The 26634-nt window shown below is 37.2% G+C and overlaps 1 protein-coding gene across 5 annotated transcripts in view; it reads right to left on the reverse strand.

Annotated features, from left to right (window-relative positions):
* The window catches only part of IL17REL (interleukin 17 receptor E like), a 42283-nt gene extending 16462 nt beyond the window's left edge, over positions 1–25821 (reverse strand). For 4 of the 5 annotated variants that reach the window (XM_025153841.3, XM_015273739.4, XM_001232492.7 and 1 more), the window contains exons 1-4: positions 25630–25821; positions 8066–8093; positions 1792–1941; positions 949–1058 (exon numbers count right to left, since the gene is read on the reverse strand). In XM_025153841.3, coding sequence (XP_025009609.2) covers positions 949–1058; positions 1792–1941; positions 8066–8093; positions 25630–25731 — 390 coding nt within the window. In that variant the 5' untranslated portion in view covers positions 25732–25821. Of the gene's footprint in view, positions 1–948; positions 1059–1791; positions 1942–8065; positions 8094–23301; positions 23369–25629 lie in introns of those variants that run through there. The other variant, XM_040649651.2, reaches the window with a different exon arrangement.
* Positions 25822–26634: the final 813 nt, after the last annotated feature.

The raw sequence follows: 26634 nt of genomic DNA on the forward strand, positions 1-26634 counted from the left end.
ATTCCATATAGACTTCCAAGTGTATATAACTCCTATTTGACACAAATACCTTTGGAGGGTAAAAGATATGTCATGTTTCTACCCACTGAACTGAAAGAAAGAAAATCTTCCTAAATGCATTTGTTGAGTCACACCTATAAAACTCACCTTTCTCTGAAAGCCAATAATTGTTGATTGCCAGCCCTGCATTGCCTGCAGGGACTTTTGATCATCAACTGATGATACTGAGCATAGACTGCAATTGCAGTTTGGGAGTAGAAATTGCTTTCACACATGCAATCAATATAACAGAGCACATGAAGTAACATGCTTCGTATGGGATTAATAACAGTTATTCACCACTAGCTGAAAGCAAAAATTCCTCTTTTAAACAGTGGGTCAAGGATTGCTCTTTTTTCTTTTCTTTTTTTTTTCCAGCTGCAGATCTTAATAACAAATACTTCTGGGTTTAGTTTAGTACAAAATCATACTCTGCTGTTGCAATTATTATTATGAGTTTAGAACAGATGTGTACAAGTGTTTAGGCACTTGGCTGTCTTCTAGATGTGTAAATTCTATTGACATGGCTGGATCTAAATAAATGTGGGTGGGACGTGAGAATATGCACTTAATGGTCCCTGTGATATTGTGCGTCCTAGCAATTGGAGTAACAAAAGCTTCCCCACAATTTGGTGGGTACAATAAGAAAGGAAACATGATTAACTTGAAAAGTAGAATTCTCAGAGGCATCTTCTCCTGATGAAAGTTAAGTGAAAGAAGCATAAAAATGGTGGAGAATCACATACAGAAGACATTTGTTATGAAGTTTCATTTGACACTATTGAAGCATATATTTCATTGCTGTTTTCCACAAAATCATTAAGACAGTAAAGAGAAATACAAAAATTTTGTTTTTCCAAAGCTTTATAAACATTTAAATGAAGAACAAGTCCATAAAAATGAATCTACCTTCTTTCCATTAAGTATCTTGTTTTTTTTCCTGGCAAATCTCACATTTGTGCACTGAGATTGCTGTGTGTCCAGTGAAAAAGAACATATTTCCAGCCCACGAATATTTTCTGAAATAAGTTAGGAATACATTTCAAAAATGAGATTTGAACATCTTGAACAGAAAAATAAGATATGTCATACTCTAAGCTTTCCAAGTGAAAAGTACAGGTATTTTATCTCTTTAAAAAAAGGGGGACAACATGTATAAGGTGGAAGCCTCCATGGATTTAATGCAGATTGCAGTGAATTAAGGCTTCAGTTATGCAAACTGTCACGCAAATGATTGAGCACAAATCATACAATGAATGAAGCACACCAGGAAATATCAAAACAATAACACACTAAGTACATGAATGGCAGAATGTTGGAAAAAAATAAACTATGTCCCCAAAATTGAGTGCTTTCATTTTATTTTGGTCTAGAATTGTATCTTCAGAAGAAAATACAGTTTCTTCTGTTGGTGTAGCCACTCATGCCCACGTTGCCAGGGCAGATGGTATCTGTGTGTTTATGTGTGTGTGTAAATACTCACATGTGACAGAGCAAGAAAGAAAGCGCAGCAGTACTACAGGGGCACTGGTAGAGGAAACTGTAATATGTTGGAAGTAAAAAACTCAGTTCTCATTCCTTTGAGAAATTCCAGGGCTTTACCCTGGTTTGTAGTTAAAAAGTTCCATTAAAAAAATCTGATACAACCATATGAAAACATCTTGGACACAAGCATTATACTATGGAACAAAAATTGGCAGAAAAATAGCAAGAAGTAAACAGAAATGATTCAGTAGCAAATCTGCTTCCTACCATCCAGACTCAGAGTTCCTTTAATGTTTAAATGAAGAGAGCATGGACTTCCTTGAGGACATTTAATAACTGTTGAGATCTTCATGCTCTTCAGTACCATAGAAGACAAAGATGCAGGAGCACTGTGGCAGAAGCTGTTAAAAATGCCACCTGCAAATATAAAACACAAAGAGAAATCACAGTGTGCACAGGATACTTCTGGGGAAGGAAGTACCAAAGATGAAGCTCCAGCCCTTCAGAAATCAGTGAGGAGGTCACCACTGACTTCAGTAAAACCAGTACTTTACCTGAGATATTCATGTGACCACAGCAACCTCATAGGGGATTGACCTCAATAGCAACGCAGTGGGAAAGAACCACATTACAGATGGGGTTTGATAATAAATTTCCTGGCTTAGGAAAGTATGAACTCAAAAAAGGAAATCATATTTCTAACAGTTACGGCTAGCAGAGTGCAGCTAGACTAACTGCACTTCTAAGCAATTAGATCTTTCAAATCATGGCTAGACTAATCATATAAGCTTTTTTCTTTTCTTTCTGAAAAAACTTTGCCTGCATGTTATGAGTACTCTCATGGGTAGTATTTCACTTTTAGAAGTCATTGGCTGATAGTCAAAGCTGATGTTAAATATAATTTTCACACAAGAGGGCACCATTGCATTCCTAGTGATGAAAAAAGACCCACACCTACAAGATTCCTTTCCAGTAAGAGACGTAAAACAAAAATAAGACAAAACAATCCATTACCCAGGCTTTCTTCAAGGTGTAAATAGAAGCCTCTAAATAGAACTACTATGTCTCGTCTCGTTTTCTTATGCCAATTTAGTCCTGCCTCAAATCCTTAGGACATGGGTTTGCACATCAGCCTTCTGTAAACTAATGTAAAAGAAGAACCAGATTTAAGGCCCCGTGTCTCGCCAGTTAGCCATATTTCATCCCTTTCTACTTCCCAGACTGCTCGACAAAGAAATTGGTCATTCATTTATGAGTTTATGTTGGTACAGTAGATGTAATCCCCAGTGCATGCCTGAGGCTTCTCTATCTCAAATGCATTGTTTGTAGCCTCAAAAACCAGAGTTCAAGAGGCTGCCAAAATGAATAGCTAGGGAATTGGGTTTTGTCCCTTGCTTTTGTGGTTTACAATGTAGCACACCTCATTTTATCTGCAACTACATGCTAGTAGTTTCTTTGAAATATTTATTATCGTCCTAGCTTCAGCATGAAAGTTAAAAACACTCGAGTAATACAAAGTATTTCACAGCTCATTCTCCTTTTCAACTTTTTGACTCTTGTTAGTCATACTGATAAGCATACTCCTAGAAGGCGTCCAACTGTTAAGGAGAAAAGCACAGTATGTAAGTGCAATGGCATGATACTGTGCTTGCCATAAAAATACATAATAGCATAGAATCATAGAATTCTCTAGGTTGACGTTTGAGATCATCAAGACCAACCATGAATCTGACCTGCCATGGTCCCTCCTCTCCGACAGTTTGAGGTAATTTCCTCACATTCTAACAGTCCTACCTCAAATTGTTAGAAAAGTGTGCAACCTTCAGTATCTAGCCAATAATTATTGTTAAGGCACAGATTCTCACTGACTCACATGGAAGATGCATCCACTGTTCTCCCAGAGGAAATGTAGGATGGAAGGACAAAGCATATTCTTATTTACTCCTTCAGTCCAGTCACGAAGAAAAGTTCTCTAAGTGTGAAGACTGAAAGACTAATAACATGTACAAGAGCACTTCCTAGCACTTCCCATTTCAAGAAGAAGTCTATTGTCAGGGATCAAATTCTGATATATGCAGAACATGAAGACAGGCTGATATAAATGTTGTACATTGGCTTGACTCTGTCAGGCCTTAAAGTGCCCTCACACTTGATATCAGGAGATATCACAAGTCAGAAAATACTGAACACCTGAATCTCCACTCCATTAGCCCATGGTTTTCTTGCCATTAAGCACACTGTGGAGGTAACAGGCTGTTCTGACCTCAACTAGGTGGAAAAGTGAGAAAACAAGGACACTTTACCTCAGCTGACAGTTAAGCCACCTCTCAATTATCCAAAGCAATACCAGCAGTGAGAGAAGCAAAACAAAGAACAAGCACCGGTCATTCAAAATGCACAAATGAGGCCACAAGAAGAGTACATGGACTTTTGGAGCATTTTTAAATGTCTTTCAACAGAGATTAAGCAGACTTAAGAAGTACTCGGAATAGCAGCCAGATGTGAACACACTATTCCATCTTCCAAGAATGGGTTGTGTAATAATCCTGAAGGTGTCTCAGGATGGAGAGTTATTCTACAACACCCAATCAATCCACCCAGTTAATCATATTGCAGAACTACTTGATAATTATTATTATTACTAATGTGCTAAAAATGTAATGACTAGTTTTTTCCAGATTTTTTCTCAAAACATATTTTCTTGGACTTCTTCAGCTACCAGGTCTATCCATTTCAGATCAGGGCTGCCAGATTTACCTACACTGAATATACTGAATGACATGCAGTTATGTGCACCCGCCCTAAATTACCAGTCTACGCTATTTTCATAAGAAAATAAGCAGTATTTGAAATAAGCCAATAGATGATTTCAGATTAGTTCCTCAGTTGTCAGTATAAATTTCTCGATCAAGGCCTTACCTTGCCTACTTTTATGTCTGTGTTGAAATGATTCAAGGGAAGAGGAATGTGATACTTCTTGACAAAGTGAATCTGAGAGAATTTGACTATATTATTTGATCCTATATATTTTTAGGGGAGATTGTTTTGAGCCAATTGAATTTTCTCCTTAGTTATTACTGCTTGAGGTATAGTATTATCAGATGCCAGAGGCTTTGCCTCTCTAAGGAAAATCCCAGCTCATACCTAGGTGGATTATCAACACTGGATCAGTACGAACAGTTTTAGAACTACTGTATCAGTAATCACGGACATTGTTTTTCTTGGTCATGGTTTTTGCATTCAAACTGAAAACAAGCAAGTAATACATGGGATAAAATGAAAATAATCTTTCACTTTGGATTTTTTTCCATTAATTTTAGGAGTTTTTCCCATTAATTTTGGGAATTGCAAAAGATGCCGTGAAATTCATCAATAATAATTTAAATGAATCATATCATGCATGAAGACACCAGCTTGAATCTTGATAAAATGCATGATACAAGATAGAGCTTACAGAAAAGAATTTCCTCGCCATAAATCATCACAGACATTTCAATAATCAAAAAAGGAGACTCACTTCTGACTAATTCTTCAGTAAACTCTTCCCTTATCATATTTTAATCCTCCTCCCAACCCTTAAATATCTTCCTCTGGGACACACACCTCTTTCTCATGAGTAGTTTGATCTACACCCCAGAAGACATAAAGGCACATCTGGCTACACAAACCATATTCTGAGTAATTTTTTCCTAAACTTTATGTTTGTGAATAATAACTGTAATTAGCCCTACATGGGAGAAGGATTGTTACTGTAATAAAAGAATCCTTAATTAAGGACAGATATAAAGCGAGGTATAAAGAAGCCAAAACTTATTATTCAGCATGTAGACACTTTCCTTTTACTTTTGCCATCAGCTTAACCACAGCAGATTATTTTTTTATCTGTTGATGCAGCAATCAACCTAAAACTGTCAGGACAGCAAAACACACCTTATGTATCCTTGGATAATAGAAGTCAGAGCTGAGCAATGAATACGCAATAGAAATGATTGGATGGATAATTTGAGCCCCAGGCAAGAAGATGAAATTGGAGAACAGGAAAAAAAAATACAGAGAAAACCCATTAAGAATAGGCCCAGGGCAACTCCCAAAAGAAACTCCTAACTGTTTTCTTTCTTTCTCTTTTTTTTTTTTTTTTTTTTTTTTTTTTTTGGTTGGTTGGTTGGTTGTTATTTCTTCCCTACAAGAATGGTAAGAATCTCAACTACTTAGGACGTTGACAGGGATAAATCTGTTAACTTATCTACTGTGTACTGAAATTGCTTCACTGGAGCATCATTCCAGAAGTATAAATTGCAGTAATATTTCAAACCAATTTGCATATGATTTACCACAGTATCTGCTGCATCTGTGCATTATGATGATTCAACAGTCTTCATAAACAAACTAGGTACACTCACCTAAGATAACAACGTGATGCATTTATGTTAACAAATATCAAAATCTGCAACTTAAAAGTACTTGAACCAGTTATGAAATTGATTACAATTCAGTTTTCTCTTTTACAATAGATTTCAATGCAGAGTAAATTAAGAGGAGTTCCACAGTTGTATGTTCAGAAAGTATTTCAGACTTGCAAGAATAATGAATGGCATGATGTTACATGATGTCAAAGATATTTTCAGAGTGATTTTAAAATTAAAGGATCTTGGAAAATACAGTTAATTTTAAATATTGCAGTAGCCTTAATGTACTACTAATAGTTTGTAGGAAGGGGAGGGAGAAGACAGAAACAAAGCTCTGCTGCCAAATACTACAGAGGTGATATCCGTAAATTCTGCAGAATAAAGTCATCTTTTTGGTGCAGCTAAAAGCAATGACTACTACACAGTCTTACACATTAAAGGTCTTCTGAGGTAATTTTACCTCAAAAATAATTAATACAAAGTATGACTGTAGAAAAGGAAGTATGGAAATAAGTATACACCCAGTGTTGCACAAGACAACTAGGATGAAGACTGAAAAAAATGTTTTTTCATCACCCCGGTAAGGCTGAGTCATCCTACGTGTTGCTCCTATTAAAGATAGCTGATAAGCCATTTTCAGGCAGCACTGAAAACCTATAACCAGCTCTGCTTGATGTACACTGTATTGCAAGATAAGGATCTCCAGTTTACAAGCTCTTCAGGCCCAAAGAGTATATCCAGCTCAGAGTTACACAACTAGTTTAAGCTCATACACATCATAAGGTGATACCTTTGGCAGGCAGAGGAGAGGAAGAACCCCTCTTGCCTTCCTCCCAGCATATAATTCACTTTGTCCTAAGAATTAATCACCACCTTCTGTTACCAGTTGTGTCTCCACTATCTAGATTTGCATTTGTGTAATACCTAGCAATTATTTTAGCTCATAATCAACAGTATTGCAAGTGTCCTTCCATTAGAGGCCAGAGTTACAGGGTTTGGTTTCCTCAGCCTGTGCTACCTAAAGGCATGAAGGCATGCTTCAGCTTGGCAAAGTCCAATACCCTAGTTTCTCTCTTATTCTATGACTCCTTCCATGCAGTTTATGCAACTAGCAGGTCAGCTGTCTAACGCAAATAAGGCTCATTCACAGCCCTGCTCCAGTCACTGATGATTCAGTCTCTTTACTAGTAGAAGGCTTTTTGACTTTTTCAAGTGGGTCTTTTAATTGCATTCCTCCCAAAGCCATGTTCTTTCTCTACACCTGAACAGTATGTGTCGGTAAACATGGTTTCAGAATAAGAATCAGGACAACTGTCATCCAGCTCACTGCCTCACCACATAGCACCAGAACCTCACATGCTTGTGGTTCACTAACAGGGCTTCTCTCTGTCCATGGGTATTCTGCCATGAGAATCCAGGAAAGGCTTGCTGAAGATAAGCAGCACTCAGAGTTGAGCCTTCAGGTACAACCATCCTCTGAAAGGGGACAGCCTGCAAGGCAGTTGCATCATACTTCCTTGTCAAGCAAGTATGCACACTGGAGGAGTGACTGATGGAGGCTTCAGAGTCTAGGAAATTCAAGAGCCTATATTGCTACTGTAGCCAAAAAAAAAAAAAAAAGTAAAAGCAGTGTTAACATGTGAGTGAAATGTCAAAGCAAATTCGCCCAGTGACTATGGTTAAGAAAATTGTTAACCAATAATGCAGTTATTAACCTATTATTTACTACAACCTACCAATTTCCTATGTTTTGTACAGGGAAACGTGGATTCAAATTGAAAGAGGGGAGGTTTAGGTTAGATGTTAGGAAGAAATTCATTACTCACAGGGCTTTAGGCACCGGAACAGGCTGCCCAGAGAAGTTGTAGGTGCCCCATTCCTGGAGGCATTCGAGAACTTGCTTGATGGGGTACTGAGCAGACTGATCCAGTGATAGGCAACCTTGCTCATGACAGGGGAGTTGGAATTATATAACCCTTGAGGTCCATTCCAACCTAAGCCATTCTATGATTCTATGATACTTTGATTCTATGACACAGTGATCTGAAGTGACCAAGAAAGCGCATCTATTATCTGCAACAAATTATCTTTACTTTCAAAATAAATGCAGTAAAAAGTGAATGATGTATACTCACTGGAAGGTTTGCTTTTACAATGAATCCCCTGCAAACAGAAAAAATATATATATTATAATAGGTTTTCTGAGGTGATGATAAAAATAAATATTACTTAATGATTATAAACATACTTTTAAAAAGTAAACACATTTACAGCCCATAGCACAAACCAATTTTGAAATCAAAGCAGATTTTCAAATACGGTGAAAATGCACATCACTACTTAATACGATAGCCAGATAAGTTTATGGACACAAGATCAGTGTTATCCATATTTTCAATGTATTTTCTACTGAGTTGTAACCATTACAAGTCCAAAGTTCCATCAAATACTCAATCCTCAATCAAACACTGCCCAATCAAAAAAAAAAAAAATACCAATAGTTTATTTATTGATTCAGGTATAAATAAATAAATCAGGCAAAGAAACCAAGTGATTTTTTAATGCAAGATACCTATAACACTTCTGAATATTAGATGAGTTTCAGAAGGTCACATCAGGCCAACAGGAGGTATTACAAGCAACTGCAAACGAAGTTGAGGAATAGGACTTTCCATTTTATTTCTGAGAACTACCTGGCTCATAATCCTGAAATTGAAATTACTCAGGCACAATGCTTACCATGTCAAGTGAGTAAGTTTTTTTGTAAGAGGCAAAGTGAACCTGACATTGAGATTTGAGCAGGTTTCCAGCTGTCTTTCAGACAGGCTACACCCATTTTCCAAGTAAAATAAACACTCAACCACACACCAAAATTCTGTAGAATATAAGAATAACAAATATTATTTTGAATACTATGTATCATTTTCTAAATATAGGCTATTACTAAACCAAAAACTCTGTTTTCCTACTGTTCTGGCATTGAAGCTTCTGATAAAACACTTCTACTAGCGTTCTGTTCTGTAGGGCGTATATTCCTCTCCACTTTCTTTTAAAATCAGTGCATTATTCACAGAGATGCTTTTGTCACAACTGGAAAAGAAGCAGGCATCACCTTGTCTCCTCTGCTCTCAGATGGACTGGCAGCTGTTAGTCCTTTTAAAGCGTTTAGGACCCTGTCAGTAAGCCAACAATCTGTGAGATTTAGAGCCAGCAAAAGTCTCTCAGCAGACATTTGGAAGTCCTCAAGTTGTGTACAAATACAGTCGGCAGCCCGGGTGAGTACTAGCATGTCATAAAAGAACTATTACTTGGTCTTCTATGTGGCTGTCACCCACAGGTCTTTCTGTCAGCCTCATAAACACAGCTGTAAAATCTTATTTCTCAAAGTGTGAAATGACAGCCCTGTGGTAGCTGTACACATGTATGGTCTTACCCCAGAGTAGCTGAGAAGTGTTTCTGTCCTTCATGGCTACATTTGGCCACTGTAGTAAAAGAGAACAAAAAACTTTTATATAAATATATTAACAGTAAGAGGAGGGCTAAGGAGAGTCTCCATCCTTTACTGGATGCATCGTGGAACGTGACCACTGGAAATAAGGAAAAGGCTGAGGTTCTCGGTGCCGTCTTTACATCTGTCTTTAAAAGCCAGACCAGTTATCCTTGGGGTACTCTACCTCCTGGCCTGGAAGTCTTGGATGGGGAGCAGAATAAACCTCCCCACAATTCAGGTGGAAATAGAGACCTACAACTCCGCCTGGACTGTCACAAGTCCATGGGGCCAGATGGGATCCACCATAGGGTGCTGAGGGAGCTGGATGAAGAAATTGACTGCACCTTGAGTAAGTTTACAGATGACACCAAGTCAGGGGGTTCATGTCCAGCTTTTCATCCATCAGAACCCCCAAGGATATTAAACTTCTTTACATAACTGCTCTAAAAGTGGGGTACTTCTATTTCAATGGTTTCATAAATTCTTCAGGTCTCCTGAAGGAGTAAAAAATGTAACTGATGTAACCTTATTTCTGTTGCAGTGCATTCACTGATATATTTGCCGCAATTTCTGAAGAAAGACTTTGTTTGTACTTTGTTGATTTTCACAATGCAGATTCATCAATAGAAAGAAGAGTATAGCTTTCTCACTTACTCAGTGTAACGCTAATCTAATAGAAGTGGAACATGCCAACTCATACAAAACTCCACTGGAATTTTAACTGCAGTTTTAAAGCCCTGATTTTGAATTAATTTCTAATCAGACCCTGCAGGAGTACACAGAAGGACAACTTGAATTCAGCCTCTTTTACTTGAGGTCTTGATGGCCTTAGGAAATGGAACAAATAAACAAACTGCAAAAAATTCAATGAGTGAGCAAGCTAGGGAGCTAGCTTTTTGTTAAGAAAATCTAACTGTTGGATCAGCAAATTGATGAGCTACTGCTCACTGGAAGGAATTAATCTCTAATGAAGTTGAAAATTTATCAAATTACCTTTGTATTTTTAACTTCCCATTTTGCAGCCAAACTACTGAAAATGGTCTAGTCAGGTGGTTAGAGATCCCAACTGCAAGTGAAAAATTCTCAGAAGAAACTAGTTGTCTACTATCTTCTCTTTACAGTCACAGTACAAAAATTCATTGAATAAAAAACCATTACCTTTGAACTAAACAAAAAATCTGAAAAAACTCAAAGCATCTAGTCTATACTCAACGACCAATGTTTAAGACCTCCTGTTTTGACACCTGAAAAATGCAAGTTGTATGTAAATAAATTATATTACAAATGGGAAAACAAACCACCAACTTCTCTGGGGCTGCAGGATGATGCAGAAATGCATCTTCTATCCCAATAAATTCTTCTTTTTTACTACTGTTTTTATGAATCCTGATCTCCAATCACTTTTTAGTAACATCTTGTATCTATTTACTCATCTACTCCGTGGGGAAAAAGTAATATATCCAGTAGTGATTTTTGTTCTGGTAAGGAGATATTTTGTGGTTCATGGGTGCTTAGGTTTGTTCTGGATAAGGAGCTGTTGGGAAGGTTTACATAAATAATCAAGTATTTGCTCAAACACTTGCCAGTTAAAGCAAACATTCGGTCACAGTTCAATTCATTTTTCTTTTTTTTTTAATAAGTGATTATTTTTATTGCATAATGCCATAGGGTGTTTTGTTTTGGTTTTTTCCCTTTTTTATAACCATTTTGCAAAACAGTCGAAAGAGAGACCATTTGTCTCAAAGAAGAACTCAAATAAATGAACCAAGTTCCTTTCCCACTTTCTATATCTTTTGTTTTCAGGAATTTTCAGTGATGAATGCAATAAAAAAAAAAACATAACACAGTAAAACCAGAATGGAAATTTTCTTCTCCTTTCACAAATGCTGTGGGTGTCTTTTATGCAAAAATGAAATCTTGAACATGATGGTACAATTTAGTGCAATACAGAGAGCATCTCTGATTCATATCTGCTTTGGCAAAGAGCCTAAGCAAAATACACTTACACAATGCACAAACAGTTAGGGATTTTCCTATTTCTCTAGGGTTTTCCCCACTTCTGGTATTACTCAACTGTAGCTAGAGGTTATCTGAACAGACACCACCAATATGCATCATTCTGAATAGGAGGTGTGGTGCCAACTTTTCAGCTAGCACAGCAACTTCTCAATCTAATTCAACTGTAATAGCACATTGTGCTCTTAAAGACTGTAGAGCAGAAAGTAAGATTGGCAGAGGAAGATGTGGATTTGAGGGCTCAAGGAGATCTTTCGTGAAAGAAAATTGCTGAGGAAAAGAAACAAAGATTAGACCTATTTCCCACTTCCTTTTATACCTCCAGGCACTGAAGCAAAAGCAGAACTGTAGAAATTCTTCCCCAGATGTTCTGTCAACACAGGAAAGAGTCTAAGGTAAATTTTGTTTCCTAGTCTGTTCACTAACTCTGCTATACCTTGTTCATAGAAGAGCTCATGGCAGCTCTTCCACAATTCCAAAAAGAGTGGTAAAATGCCTGAAAAGGCTTTAAAATGTATTTTGATCATCATTTGGGACATTCAACATTCAGTCTTTCAAGATGTCTGCATTAATGTCAGGGAAAGTAAAGTAAATCTTCTGAGAGATTCTCCGTGGCAAAGCTATTACCTACACTCCTATCTAAAGCGAAATTACCAGAGAGGAGAGAAAAAGGAACATGACCATCTTATGAAGTTTCCCTCAGTAATTTCTATTCTTTAATTGCCACAAAAAGCAAGCATGAGGCTATACATAGTCTTACAGCACAGGGTCTTAAAAATCTGGTGCTCAAATTGTAACCAAAAAGCTCATGAGGTTGATGAATCCAGACAAGCTCTTCAGTCAAGAGAGGTTGCTCTTCTTGAATTCATCTTATTCTATTCAGAATTAGAAGGGATATTACAGACCACTGGGTCTAGTCCCTTGATAACCACAAGTGCCAAGTCATCTAATCCCTTTCAAAAGCATTTAAATTAGGTTTTGACCTGTACTGCTCCAATGCTAAGGCTTTTCCAGAAGCTCTGTTCACTGACAGCAACAAAACTTCTATTTTCTAAGGTAAATACAACAATGGTTAGTTTGCATTGATTTCTGATTGTGTTTGTCAGCTTTTCACTTAAATAGGTGCTTTCCACCCTGGAATTTACTTTCCATTTATCTGCAGCCAGTAATTTAACTTTTCTCAGATTTTGTTCTGCAAGGCTATGAGAGCCAAGCTCTTTTATCCTCCTCTAATAAAATAGCTTTTCCTTCGCTTCATGTCTATGTTAACACACCTTTCCTGAGATCAAACAGTTGGACTAGATGACCTTTGAAGAAGAATTATTCTATTCTATTCTATTCTATTCTATTCTATTCTATTCTATTCTATTCTATTCTATTCTGTTCTGTTCTGTTCTGTTCTGTTCCGTTCCGTTCCGTTCTGTTCCACTCTACTCTACTCTACTCTGCTCTACTCTACTTTATTCCTAATGAGGTGAGCAGAGCCACGTACAGTTCTGAAAAGTTTTCCACAAGGGTTTATTTGATGCCTTGAAAAGTGGTAATATTCTTTGTCTCAGCCACGTCATATTGATTGCTATCCTGCAATACTGAGAGAGATCTATTTACCCCTTCCCATGTAAGCAATCCACCGCCAGCCTTTCCTTTCTCCATGTGCTTATCCCATTAACTTTGTGGAGGAACGAGCCTACAGATGCTGGACTTTTAAAAGTTCTAATTGATTTGTCAAGGTCTCTAATGAAAAACCTGAAAATGCTAATGTGATTTCAGTCACTTTCATGAGGAAAAAGGTCTTTGAGAGGTAGACAGCCCCTGGATGGAAAAAGAGAAAATTAAGAGCTGTATCATGATCTTAGACTTTCAACACATTACAATAATTTCTTACAAAAATGTTCATATCCAAATCATCTAGGGAAAACTTTGTGGATAGAAACAACTGCATATACTATAGTTTTTCCCAGAGCTGTTTTCTTTTACAGTATTAGTCATTAGTCATCAAATATAGTTATTTTTAAATAACTTTGCATTTTACATATCCTTCATGATGGTGAGAACTGAAACCTCAGGGAATTTTTCTCAGACTCTTTTTCTTATTTCAAGACAGGTATAAAGATCACTCCTGTATTTATCTTACCAAATGTAGGAAACAGAATCCTTTACTTTAAGAGAAAGCATAACATAACAACTCCTATGCCACTGAAAAAAATCTTAATTGCATCAAGTCCGCATACTTATGCAAAAGAATATGTTACTTAACAAGTGAAAATGAAAAATAATTTACCTACAGAACACACTTAGCAACTGAATCAATTAAATATTTACTGAGAACTAGAGGAATCATAACAATTAATACACATAATATGAACATTCAGAACTGCTATGGATTTGGTTAGTTCTCCTGATGCATTGTCCCTAAGAGACCTTTATTCAAAAGGAGCATCTGTGTTTGTTTTGATGTCATCTGTAATTACTTTAATTGCCAAGGTAAAACTATCTTTCAGGCAAACCACAAGGTTGTTCTTCAACTTTTACTGACAGTGTGGTAATCAGATACACGTGAATGGCATATAATGGGAGCAGCTACGCAATCATGGAAGAAAACAATTGGACTGATGTCCAAGCAGAAAAGAAATAGGCATTAGAACTTACAGTGAAGCATTGTTTTGGACTACTTTGCACTACTATTTCTACAAGAGCATCTAATTGATGGATTTTATTATAGAATGACAAAAAACAAAGCATTTCTGAGTCATGAGTATGTATCATCCAGCTCTGAGCAGAAATTACTCTCTTTACATGTATTCCAAACTGAACAAACCCATCACATTAGTGCTGTGTAGAAACTGAGAGGGTAAGCACAGCTGAGAAGTAGGATATTAAGTTCAGGACCATGGCTAATGAGGCCACACACCTTTTGGTAAGAGTTGTCCCATGCCCAACAGCACAACTTTACTTCTTGCCTGTGTTAATGCCACGTTGACATGTTTCCCTGTTCATTGAGCTGACAATGAACAAACAGGACAAAGAATATTGGGTTTACTGAAGATTACTGGATAATTCTCAGTAAAGCTTTACTGATGCAAACATACAGACCCCATCCTCCACAACCAGGTGTTTGTCAAAACTGAAAGTCAGCGTTTCCCTTACAGTCTAGGAGTATTTTGATAACGTATATGACTAACGTAAGTTCTTCAGGACTCTTAGATTTTTGTTTACCTGCTAGTATTCAGGTACAACAAAAATTCGTGTCTTCAAGACAGCATATGCTTCCTCAAGCACTGTACCGATGCAGAGGAATCCTGTTCCCATATGTGCCACACGTATGGCATGCGGCATGTAACTTCCACTGACCTTTAGCTGTCTCCCTTTTGCAGGACAGAACAAGTGAAAGAATTTAGCAGCACAGTAATTGTATCTCTGGGAACTCTTTGCAGAGGCATGCATTCATCCTGTAACTGAATCTCCAGTCAAAACAACCATATATCCAGGTCTCACAACTGGGAGGAATATTCCCAATTTATACTTTGTTTAAGTGAACTGTACATAAAAATAATCCTGTGATACAAAAAGGACTTACAAAGAAAACACTTGTTTTTAAAATTATTGGACCAAAGGGAGCTATGACAGTCTGAAATAAAAGCTGCCTGATCTATTGTGAGCTTCAGCTCCAGGACTGGAAATGGAATTTGCTTCGAGCAACAGCATGCTCCAACTTCTCTTTTTTTTTTTTTTTTTTTTTTTTGAAATGAAAACAAAAATAAATAAATAAAAATCATCTTCATGTCATGTTTCCTAAAACATTAAAACAAGTTAACAAAACAGAACTGTATACAATAGACAAAGTAAAATTACAATGCACTTTGAATGCCATACTCTCAGCTGGCGTAAATCAGCACCATCCCAAACACAGAGTGTCAAAAATTTCAGACCACTCAGATACTTGAAAGAACAACTAATCTACCAAATCAGCACTTCTAGTCTAAAAATGAGACAGGGACAATCTAACACAGCATTAATGGTTACTTCAGTGAATGACTGGATTTTGCATAAAGAGGATGATAAAATGGAATCAAGGAAATTTGGGGCAGAAGGAGTCTCTGTAGGTCACCAAGCCCAGCCTCCTGCTAGAAGAAGTACTATGACCAATACCAGACCAGATCAGACATGAATTTTCCCATTTCTTGAAAAACTCAATGATGTAGGTTCTACAACCTCTTTAGACATCCACTGGTGTCCAGTACTTTAAGGTTTGGATGGAATAATGATCTCTGTAGCCCAGAAGAGGCTACAAGAAAGGTTTAGAGCAGATCCCTCAGCAGCACAAACAGCACTGAGAAGTGACTGGAACCAGTTGGTAGTGAGATTGCCACAGGAAAGGAAAAAAGTGAAGGAAGGAAAAAAGTGAAGGAAGGAAAAAAGTGAAGGAAGGAAGGAAGGAAGGAAGGAAGGAAGGAAGGAAGGAAGGAAGGAAGGAAGGAAGGAAGGAAGGAAGGAAGGAAGGAAGGAAGGAAGGAAGGAAGGAAGGAAGGAAGGAAGGAAGGAAGGAAGGAAGGAAGGAAGGAAGGAAGGAAGGAAAATGACCAATCAATAACTGAAGATTATGGAAAGAGACCCTGTGGGCTGGATTTGCTCCTCCTGCTGATGCTGGAGGCAATGTCTATTTCTTTTGGAAGTCCTAAAGATTTTTCCTATTGCAGTCACTGTCCTCTCATGCATCCCAGCACTATTCCTCAGCAAAAGAAGCAATATATTTCAGGCCTGGATTTCCTGTGTACTGGCCTACACAGCAAGGCTCTCGCCATTCTGCTCTGGTCAGCTATTCATTTTGTTTTTGCTTAGAGTCATTTCCAGGAGCAGAACACAGACCTGCAGTGCACTGTGGACTTTACAAATGATAAATGCCATCCTGCTCACATTCACAAACTGAAGAACCGATAGTTTTAACTTCAAACCTTTGAAAGTCACTGAAACTCTTTCCACGCTTTTTAATGAACTTTGATTCAGATTTAAATGTGGTAGAAACGCTTTGTGTATACAAACTTTAGCTCTACCCATGAGAAAGATGCCACTAACACCATTTCCAACTAAGAAATTTCTCTTTGTGGATTTTGCATTACTACTGGTAGGGAAATGTAGTAATTTGCAAAATGAGATTAGGTCAGTTTTGTGGCCCAAATCTAAAAGAGGATTCAGGTACCTGAAACACCACTTAAGAAAGCTGTAGTAATCACAACCAAACACCATGATCTGTAATACCCTATTAATTGCTGCCAAACCCTACAGGCACCTGTCTTTCTGATCCCTGGATGCTTAAGCCTTGGTATGTAGCTCATGATCAGAACTGATCTGGAATGACATCTACCTCATTACAAAGCTCCTTGGGATAGCAGACACCTACTTGTGAGGCACCCATGTCCCCAGTGCAGCAGGTGGCTGGAGGAGATTTAACAGAAATCAAATTAAAGATCAGGTGTAGCTTCTCTTCCAAAATGGAAGTGCTGGAGAAGATAACCAGAACAAGGGTATGTTCCAGCTGTTGTACTGTGGCTGTTCAAAGCCCGACCTCAAGAGGCAGCCAAGTTCAACAGCTTCCATAGCCTGAAGTTCTAACCTTACACAAGTTTTGTTTTTGCAATGCTTCCCCAGTAAACAAAAGTTTCCCAGGCCTCCTATCAAAGCAATGATACTGTATGAAACAAAAAAATTGATGGTTTGAGAGATGAACATGGAAGAGAAGGGGTAATTTTTTAAAATTGAGTGCTTTCATCATTCAATTGCAAGATCTGTTTCTTACTTCAAAGGCTATTTCTATTATCACCAGGAAAACAAAACAAAAAGAAAACCTGAAACTTTGGAGGAGTGGACGTCAGAAGCTACTCTAAAAAGAGAACACCAAACTCTGGCTCCTAACTCAATGAGGAGGCTCCTAACCTGAGGTGTGTACTCCAGAGAGTCAAGTTCAGATTAAGCTTGTGCTTAGCTTCTTACTTTGGCTTACATGGGGCATCATGACACTGAACATTCAGATCTCTCATATTGTCTTAGAAGATGTTTAATGCTGTCTCACAATTTCCATTTGGCCTGCATTTAATAACCTAGAAATATGGAAAATGAGTCAGATTACAGAATGTGTGAGAGTTCTACAGACAAAAGTTTCAAGACTTTGGAAGTCACATATCAGGTCTGAGGGACACATCAAAGCCATGGAGAAAAACACAGGAACATGCTTCTGTTGGTCACAGCTTTCACAAATATGGTGTTTCTCTCTCTTGCCCTTAGACACAGAAAAATTTGAAACTGAAATAAACTCAGGAGTACCTCCAATTACAGTTCTTCCTGGTAAGAAAAAAATTTTAATGTTGATTTTGTTATTATTCTAGCCTTAGCTTGTTATGTTGTTGTGTAAGAAGATAAGGTCATGCAAATGATCCCTCAGGCCATGTTAGAAGCAGCAGTAGAGTAGTCTCAGATGGCAATCCTGAGAGGTCTGCATTCCTCCTTGGTGCCATACTATCAGTTAAGGAAACGCTTCCATTATGGAGTTCATGATAAAGATATCTGACTAGCTCTGATTGTGCTTGCTTGAGTTACAGAAACACTCTAACCATAGCAGAGAAAGGAAAGTTGTCTTAGCATACATAGATGAAAACCTTTTTGCTGTTGTACACTTGAAGATTTTGGAGAGAGAGGACTTATTCTCTGAAGAGTAATTTATATTTTTATGGCACCTGAAAATCTTAATCCACATGAAAAAACTCATACCAGATTCCCTGCGAGTATTGCCAGGAGTAACAAAAGCCAAAGCAGTCTTCCCCTGAAAGAGTTAGCTGTGTTGGAAACCCCTAAAGAAAATATCTATAATGGGCATTTCAGCTGAAAGATCTGCAATTTGAGATAATCAACAAAGGAATGAAAATGGAAATTCTAAGGAAGAATAAATCAAATAAAATATTTTTAAAAATAATAATTACTTTAAAAGCCATTACCTAGTCTATTTCACTTTTATACAGCTAACTCAATTCAGGGGAAGAGGTTTTAAAAAAAACCAACTAAGGACTAATCATCTAGTTCAACTTTATCTTGTGAATCAGTAGTTGCTAAAGTTAGCACAGGTCCAATTAAAGGTGGCAGAGGTTCAAAAGCAATGGTTCCAGAGGAAGGATTCCACCAGCTTTACAACAGCAGCATTGTTTCACTTGACTCTCCTGATCATGCAGTTGTCCTTAGAGGCAGAAATGATTCCTGGGTGTGGCCTCAGCTTAATGAACCCACCAGTGTTCAGTAACTTCCTATGCTTCTTCACCCTACATATATAGTGAGCCTTTGCTCACTAAAAACAACCTATGCCTCACATTTTCCTAAAAAGTGTATGTCTTACTTTTTCTCCAAAGCGGATGAGAAAATAAGCTACAAAAGCAGACTAGATGCTAACATAGATGTGACCAAGATCTAAAACTGTATTCTATATCCTATCTAGCCTGGTCTACTATTAGATATGGAGATTGGTGGCCCTGCACGTGGCAGGGGGGTTGGAGCTTGATGATCCTTGAGGTCCCTTCCAACCAAGCCATTGTATGATATCCTACAGAAAAATAATATGTGAAAATCAAAGGGACAAAATTAAAAGAACATACGCTGCTGATCAAAATTCAGCATTAAGCTTGATACTCCAATGAGAATTGCTACAACTAAAAAAGAAAAAGGAAAAAAAAGTAGAAAGAAGGAAAATCATAATACAAATATATTAATATTTTAAAAGCAATGGAGAAATCTGTCATTACCGTCACAGAAGGAAGAACAGCAGGTCAGGGAGATGAGGAAGTGAGAGAAAGATCAAGGAAGTTTTCATATATAGGAATGAAAGGGAAAAACAGAATTGGAGACAGTTTTAATAAATTCTATTTCCTCAATGTTTTTCCAAGAAAAGACAATGAATGCACATCTAGTATTGTACAGTGGTGTTTATATGATTCATACTTTCTGAAAATATGTAGGCAAGTAGAGACAACTCCAAGACAATCAGTTTTCCAGAAGGTATTGAAACTTACCACACATATTCAAAGTAACTAATCTGAAACACTTTCCTGCAGGAGAAAGAGCCACAGATCATTAGCTAAGCAAAACAAGCGTTGTTCATTTTTGCACAGACACTTCCAGAATGAAATTGTGAGTCCCATATTTTGCATACTGAAAGGGCAGCACATACAATACATGAAAACAGGTCTTTGGCTCTATTGAATGTTTCAAAGCAGTAAGTTAATTATGACTTGAATATGACCATCTTTAGATCCCCCAAAAGACAAAATTGCACACAAGGGTAGAGATACAATGGTTAGAAAAGAATTCAAGATGCCATCTACCCAGCACTCCTGCCTTACATGTATTCACTGGTTCTGTGATCATTCCTACCTCTGCTATGTGCCACTGTTTAGGAACATTTTCTGGTTTGTGATTTATCTAAACTTTTAAGAAGACAAATAATGGATTGGTCTTCAAAAACCATCCAATGAATGCTATCAAAATTAAAGGAAAAAAGTTTTACAAATAAATAAGTTTTCTTGAAAGTAGAAAAGTGCTATAAAAACACTTATGAAGATGATCAAATGACTGGAGAACTTATCCGACAAGGAAACACTGAAGAAGTTAGTTGGAAAAAAGAAGTCTCAGGAGTGACATCTCCATAGTTTCCCAGTACTGAAAATATGGCTATAAAGAGGACAGAGGCTCTTTCCCCACAGGAAGCCACATGGGGAAGCAAAAGGACAACAGGAACAAGTTTTACTGGGAAAGGTTTATTCTTTATATATGAAAGAAATTTTTCACAGAAAGAACAAATCACTACAACAACCTACACAGGAACAGGATGGAGTCGTCAGCACTGGAGGTTTTAAAGATGCAATTGGACAGGGTACTAGAATCTCATTCAGGCTCCCTTGCTCAAAAAAGTTGGATCTGGGCTGGGCTGTTTTATAACTTTATGATTGACCTGTGCCAAAATTGATGTATAAAACAAGACATCTCTTCTGAGGATGACAGTAACATGACACATACAACTTTAAATGTGGGTTCCTGGCTTTTACGTTTTGGTACCCATAGCACTGCTCCTGGGAATTCATGGCTCCCAAAATTCAAATGATTTTCAATCAGTGATAGAAAACTTTGACCTCCTTCCCTTGGTCCGGGTTATCTACCTGTCTGGGAGCTTCTCAATGCTGGGGTGAACACCAAAAAGAGATAAGACTATCAAAGACTATCTTAAGAAAGGAATTATTTAAAACCTCTTCTTAGTTCTCATTTTGGATCACTCCTGATTCTCTCACCAGCACAAGCATTCTGTCAAGAGTAGGAGAACAAAACTGTATAACTCAACATGACAAAGTAATAGGTACAGCTCCTGAAAATTTACAAATTAAGCTAATTCTTGACTTCACTGCAAGAATTCCAGCTAGGTCACACAACCTTGTCTAGAACAAGTTACTACCTCTCTGCAAAATTTGTCCTGCTTAAATTATCTCTTTCCTAAGAGATATTTAAAAGTTAAATGGACATAGTCCTAGCAATCTCCTTTCAGTGTCAGAGGGGTTGGACAAGATGACCTCTAGAAGTGCCCCTTCCATCTTCAACCATTCCATGATTTTATGATTAGAAGTCACAATTCAGACCAAATTACAAGTAGCAGTGCCTTGTACTTGAAGTTCAGGACACCTTGTCAAGTCCAGTTTCAAAATCAGCTAATTCTGTGTCCCAAAATTTCATGACTGTCTGTAGTATCTTTGCTTTTGCTACTCCAGTGGCTCATCTCCTTCCAGACCTTGTAATCTTTTCCCAGAGTTCTTGAGGAAGGAGAAGTGAAAAAGAAAAAAATAAGAGCTACTGCTGCATTTTTCGCAAGTTTTCAACTGCAGACCTTTCTCCATCTTCACCTCTCCTGAAAGAAGAGGTAATAGATCCTCTAACTATGAGGAACATTTGAGAGATTAAGTCCCTGTTTGTACGTGTAACTGACTCTCTTCTTTTCTAGGGGTGAGGGAATGGGATGATACCAATCAACCTCACAGGAAACAGCAGGAAACATGAAAGCCAGTAGTCCTCTGTCATTGCCAAGCTATTTTTGAGCCTGTAAAACACAGACCATAAGTCACATAAACTTGTTAAACAGCAGCTCTCCTGACTACAAACAGAGCAGGCAAGAAAATGGGTTAATATCACTCTAATATAGTGATTCAAGAGCTGCTTAAGTATGACTGCTTTGACTAATGTAAACTTAATACTTAATTATAGTATTCAAGGCAGCAAATTTAAAAATGTAATTAAGATGCATCACACAGGAAAGTCAGCACTATTTTGTGCTTGTGAAAACTGTAGAGGTAAAATTACTTGACTAGGCCCACACAAATAAGTCAATGACAGGCAGGGATGTAAAACCCAGGCTTTCCGTTAACAGTGTGCCCTCATGGATTGCACTGCATAATAGCAGATTTTAGCAAAGGATATGTTTCATATTTTTTACGCGTGTCCTCCAGTCATTGGGTATACCTTCACACACAAAAACACCTGTGGTGATTCTTCCATTCTTGTGTCTTCATGCTCATGGAATCACAGAATCATAGAATCATAGAATTACTCAGGTTGGAAAGGACCTCAAAGATCATCAAGTCCAACCGCAGCCTAACCATAGTATCCTAACTCTAACAACCCTCTGCTAAATCATGTCCCTGAGCACCACATCCAAACGGTTTTTACACACATCCAGGGATGGTGACTCAACCACCATATAACTCAGTCCAAGAAAACCAGATACTAGATACTCATGTACAATGTTGAGAGTCTTAAGATTTATTTTAAAATACAAATTGCTTATCTTGACAAAAAGCAATGAATGTCAACTTATGTCAGCTGAGTTAGTAGCCTGAGAGCTGTATTATATCATTGGTTTTGCAGTGTGTAATATTCAGTCAGAACAGTCTGATCCATGATATAAATATCCAGACAAGAAAAACTACATATTTTCACAATGAGTAGCATGAACAGGCAACAGCTATATCAAAAATTTATTGCCAATAACCTTTATAGTTGCAGGAAAATCCCACATTCAGTTTCTTTTCTTCATTCATTTCTTCTTTATTTGCAAACTTTGGAAATGTTGCTACATTTAAAGGCAGACAATACACATACGATTTCGTAGTTTTCTGGAACATTTTCTTAAAATGTAGTGCTCATGATCTTTACCAGCTGTTGAGTCAAATTTGGCATAAGCTTGTTCCTTTGTGTACAGCCTGCAAACAATGTGGATTGTAAAGCAAGCAGAGCACAAACACAGTATCAATTGCAGGCTGGGATTCCCCTGTGCTTTTACAGGGAATCACTGTTGATAGTTGTATTTGCTTTTGGGTGAGGTCTGAAGACCAAGCCCATGGTAGTTAACCTTTGAATACCAGAATATAATGCAAGCTTTAAAGACAAGCCATTAAAATAAGGAAGAAGAAGAAAAAAATCACAATACATAATAAAAGCTTGTATGTTCCTTTGCCATCATTCAACCACAATTGTATATTTTCATGCTTGCATAATACTTGCATAAATATGAAGTGATCTTTTGTTTTCTCCTTTCCTATACTGGATAAAGTAATTTGTGCTACAGTAATGGTACCTGGATATTGTATAAGGCAGTGCAAAAATGCCTTGCTGAACACTCCTGTTAAGCTAAGAATGATTCTTTAAGCTGCAATAGGATCCAAAATCTAAACAGTTGAGTGTAAAGGTTTTATTAGGTAACATACCTCAAAACAGTTCAGTCCCTATTTCCCTCCTAAGTGTAACCAATGCCTTTGCTAATGAGTATCCAAGGAGGTCAAAACTACTTACAAATACTTAGGAGACACTGTCACTCTGAAGTCTAGTCTGCTGGTCAAACTCAACATTTTTAGATCCTGAACCTGCTCAAAATCCCTCTGACAATACCCACAGCTTGAAAAATGCAGAAAAAATGAAAAAGCTTTCTGTTTCCCTATTGCTTTATGAGGAACCATACAACCACAAGGCTGACTCTGCAGAAGAGAAAATCACTATGCAGACGTATGGGAAGATCTCGTAAAGAACAAAAAAAGTCTATAATATACATTTATAACAGCAACAGAAAGCGTCTTATACCTTTAATATTACAATTTCTCATTATCTCATTAAGTAAATTGCTAGTGAAGTTAATTCAATTAACTTCAGTTAATTCTCTACCTGAAGACCTATAGCAGAAGACAGCAGGCATGTACTGGACATCCACTGACAAATTAACTGTAACCTCTGGCTAGTGCTCCAACAAACACCACTGAGTTGTGAATTACAGAGAAGATAAACTGAAGCTTTCTAAAGTAACTCAGGTAGGAATAAGATTAAAGCCATGGAATTGTAATGGCTTATGTAGAAAAACTAATGTTACTTCCAATGGAAAAGGAAGAGGGAGTTTTCTCTAACAACCTAGTCACGAGACTCTTGAGTTCAAAATGCTCAAATGCTTTGCACTGGATTGCAAATCCTAAGCTGGCAGTAATTTGTCCTGTTGAGATCATTATTGTTTCCAGAAAGTAAACATTTTTGTCTTAAAAAGTCATTAATGCATTCAAGATTCTACTGAATACATCTAGCAGAAACATAACATACAGAACATGAACTGAATTCTATCTTTTAACATCACAAATGGTGTTTATACTTGCTTCTGTTACACTGAAAAGAATGTGTTTTCCATGTAAATTGAAAAAAATAAAATCAAATAGAGCTTTCTCATTTATCCAACCTTCAGCCCTGGAAAAGTTGCAAGACAATATCTGGAAGGCAAAGAAAGGGATCCTTTCTTTATGTCAACATCTTAGGCAGCTAGTGAATCAGCCTTCCTAAAATAGACACCTAAGATACAACAGAGAAGGATGTCTTCCAAGGGCCCCAGAGTAAAAGTTGTTATTGTTTTTCATATTCTGAGTCTGAGAGTAAACCACTCTCCAGGGTAATAAATAAGAAAGTTAGATCAGACCTTTTAAAAATACTCATTGTTGCAGACCACGGAGAATATATTCTTTTAAATGCATGCACTTTTACATGCAAAAGTACATAATTTGCTGGAAAGTGCTCAGATACATCCAGAAATGGATCCCTGATGGCTACATTTTGTTATTTTAAAAACAATGTCTAAATATAGTGAGACTGCACAGAATTTAAATTCAGGAATATAAAGCAGTATTTGAAACAGAGAGTTTATTTCCTCTCAACTCCAGTGTTTTATAAGCATCTTCACTCCATATACATCCTAGAATACACATATAGAATATCGAGTTAATTGCTGTAGCATACTGACAATATCTAGCTAGTACTATCACATTTAGACAGTGCTTAGTACGTCCCAGGGACCGCAGAGTACTGTGATATTTTCAAGCAGAAGTCCACACTCAGCCAAATTCCGTTATACTATTAATTCTGCTTCTCCATAGCAACTACAGAGCTATCCTTGCCTACTCAGACTGAAAATATCAGATAGCCTGTTATTTATACCCTATTATTTTATTTTCTGATACATCGTTCCATATACCGTATTCCTCAACTTTCAGAAAGTCAACAGAAGCAGAATGTCCCTATACTGCCGCTCTGTGGGGATATTTGGAAGCATTCAGAGTGCAAAGCTTTTGAAGTGATGGTATAATCCACACTCCGATTTTGCACACATACATAAGTCATTAAATGCAATAGCCCAGTCACATTCATTCCACAAAATGAAAAACAGGTTTTACTGTTTCTCAAGTTTAATCCATTTATTCACAGGAAAATCCGTGTTTCCTATATGCCTAACATAATTAGCAATTCCTGCAACCTCCCATTCCTCCTCTTGTCACCTCTTTGACACCACTGCTGTTGTAAAAATCGAATCTCCAAAGTAATTAATATAAATTAAATCAGTTTCTCCAAACACAAAAGTCAAATTTTTAAAGGTAATAACAACAACAAGAGCTGGAAAGGGAGCAATTTCTTGTTTTCTTATAACAGTCATCATTGCCACTTCGGATACTTAATGTTGAATGACAGGAATATAAAGTGAATGGTCAGGACAGTTGAAATATTTTTTTAATTTTTCCTTTATTGCTTTGTTTACAATTATTATATCAGCATACAACTATTATATTAAGAGATAGCAAAGAACTAGTAAGAGGTTACCTGAGAACATGAAAGTCCACATTCTTCAATCCTGGGAATAATATGACAATCATAATTCCAAAATAGAATTATAAGAAGAATCAGAACATGAACACTTATCATCCTAAACTGAAAACAAAAACAAAAATGAAAACAAAAAAAAAGAAGAAGGGGAAAAGAAAAAGAAAAACCTCAGAAGAAATCTTCTACTCTGACAATTCCCTCTCTCAAGCCAAAACTTCAGTATGAATTTTAGTCCCTCCCACAGCACCTTTCAACTCCTCCCACTAAAAGTTTCCAAAGACAGAAAATTGCTAGTTGTGGGAAATATAAAGCATGCTCAGTTCATTTATTGTGTGCCTTAGTGAAAAATGGGAGACTTGAATTTCTGACAATTGCAGTAAAAGCCTTTTTCTTCTGGATTTCACCATGTCAGATTTGAATGAGGTTTAGTGCGTTTCTTTTCTGTAATTCTGTATATTTGTGGGAATTTTGTTCCTAGCAGGCAGCTTCACTGAAATCAAAATGCACTGTTATGTCTACTTCTTCTCTTGATTTCCTAATGCACCAAAATAAAAATGTATCTTTTAAAAAAAAAAAAGAACAGTTGTGCTGGGATAAGTAGTCTTGGAAGACTGATTTCTCGCTTCTCATCAAGGAGAAAAACAGCTTATTTTATCCTAGGAATCTGTGTCTTGAATTTATTTTGCATATTATATAATTGTATCGACAGAAGCCTCTTGTCCTGTAGCCTACCTCCAGCTTTGGATTTTCATCACATTTGGGAAGTAGGCTTTGCTGAAGAAGCTGAACACCACCTGCTCTGAAAGCTGTGTATAAGTGAACTGCAACACCTCAATAATACGTAGTTTAGGAATGCATTTCTTGGCGCTATCCTACAAAGTATCAACCACAGGGAATATGTATTCCATAAAACACACTTTCTGGTTCATATGGAGGATATGTGGTATGTTATGCCTGTAGGTGGAATAGAGAAGTATTACTCCACAGAGGGTTTGCTCACAA

Source organism: Gallus gallus, chromosome 1 (genome assembly GCF_016699485.2).
Source record: "Gallus gallus isolate bGalGal1 chromosome 1, bGalGal1.mat.broiler.GRCg7b, whole genome shotgun sequence".
NCBI lineage: Eukaryota > Metazoa > Chordata > Aves > Galliformes > Phasianidae > Gallus > Gallus gallus.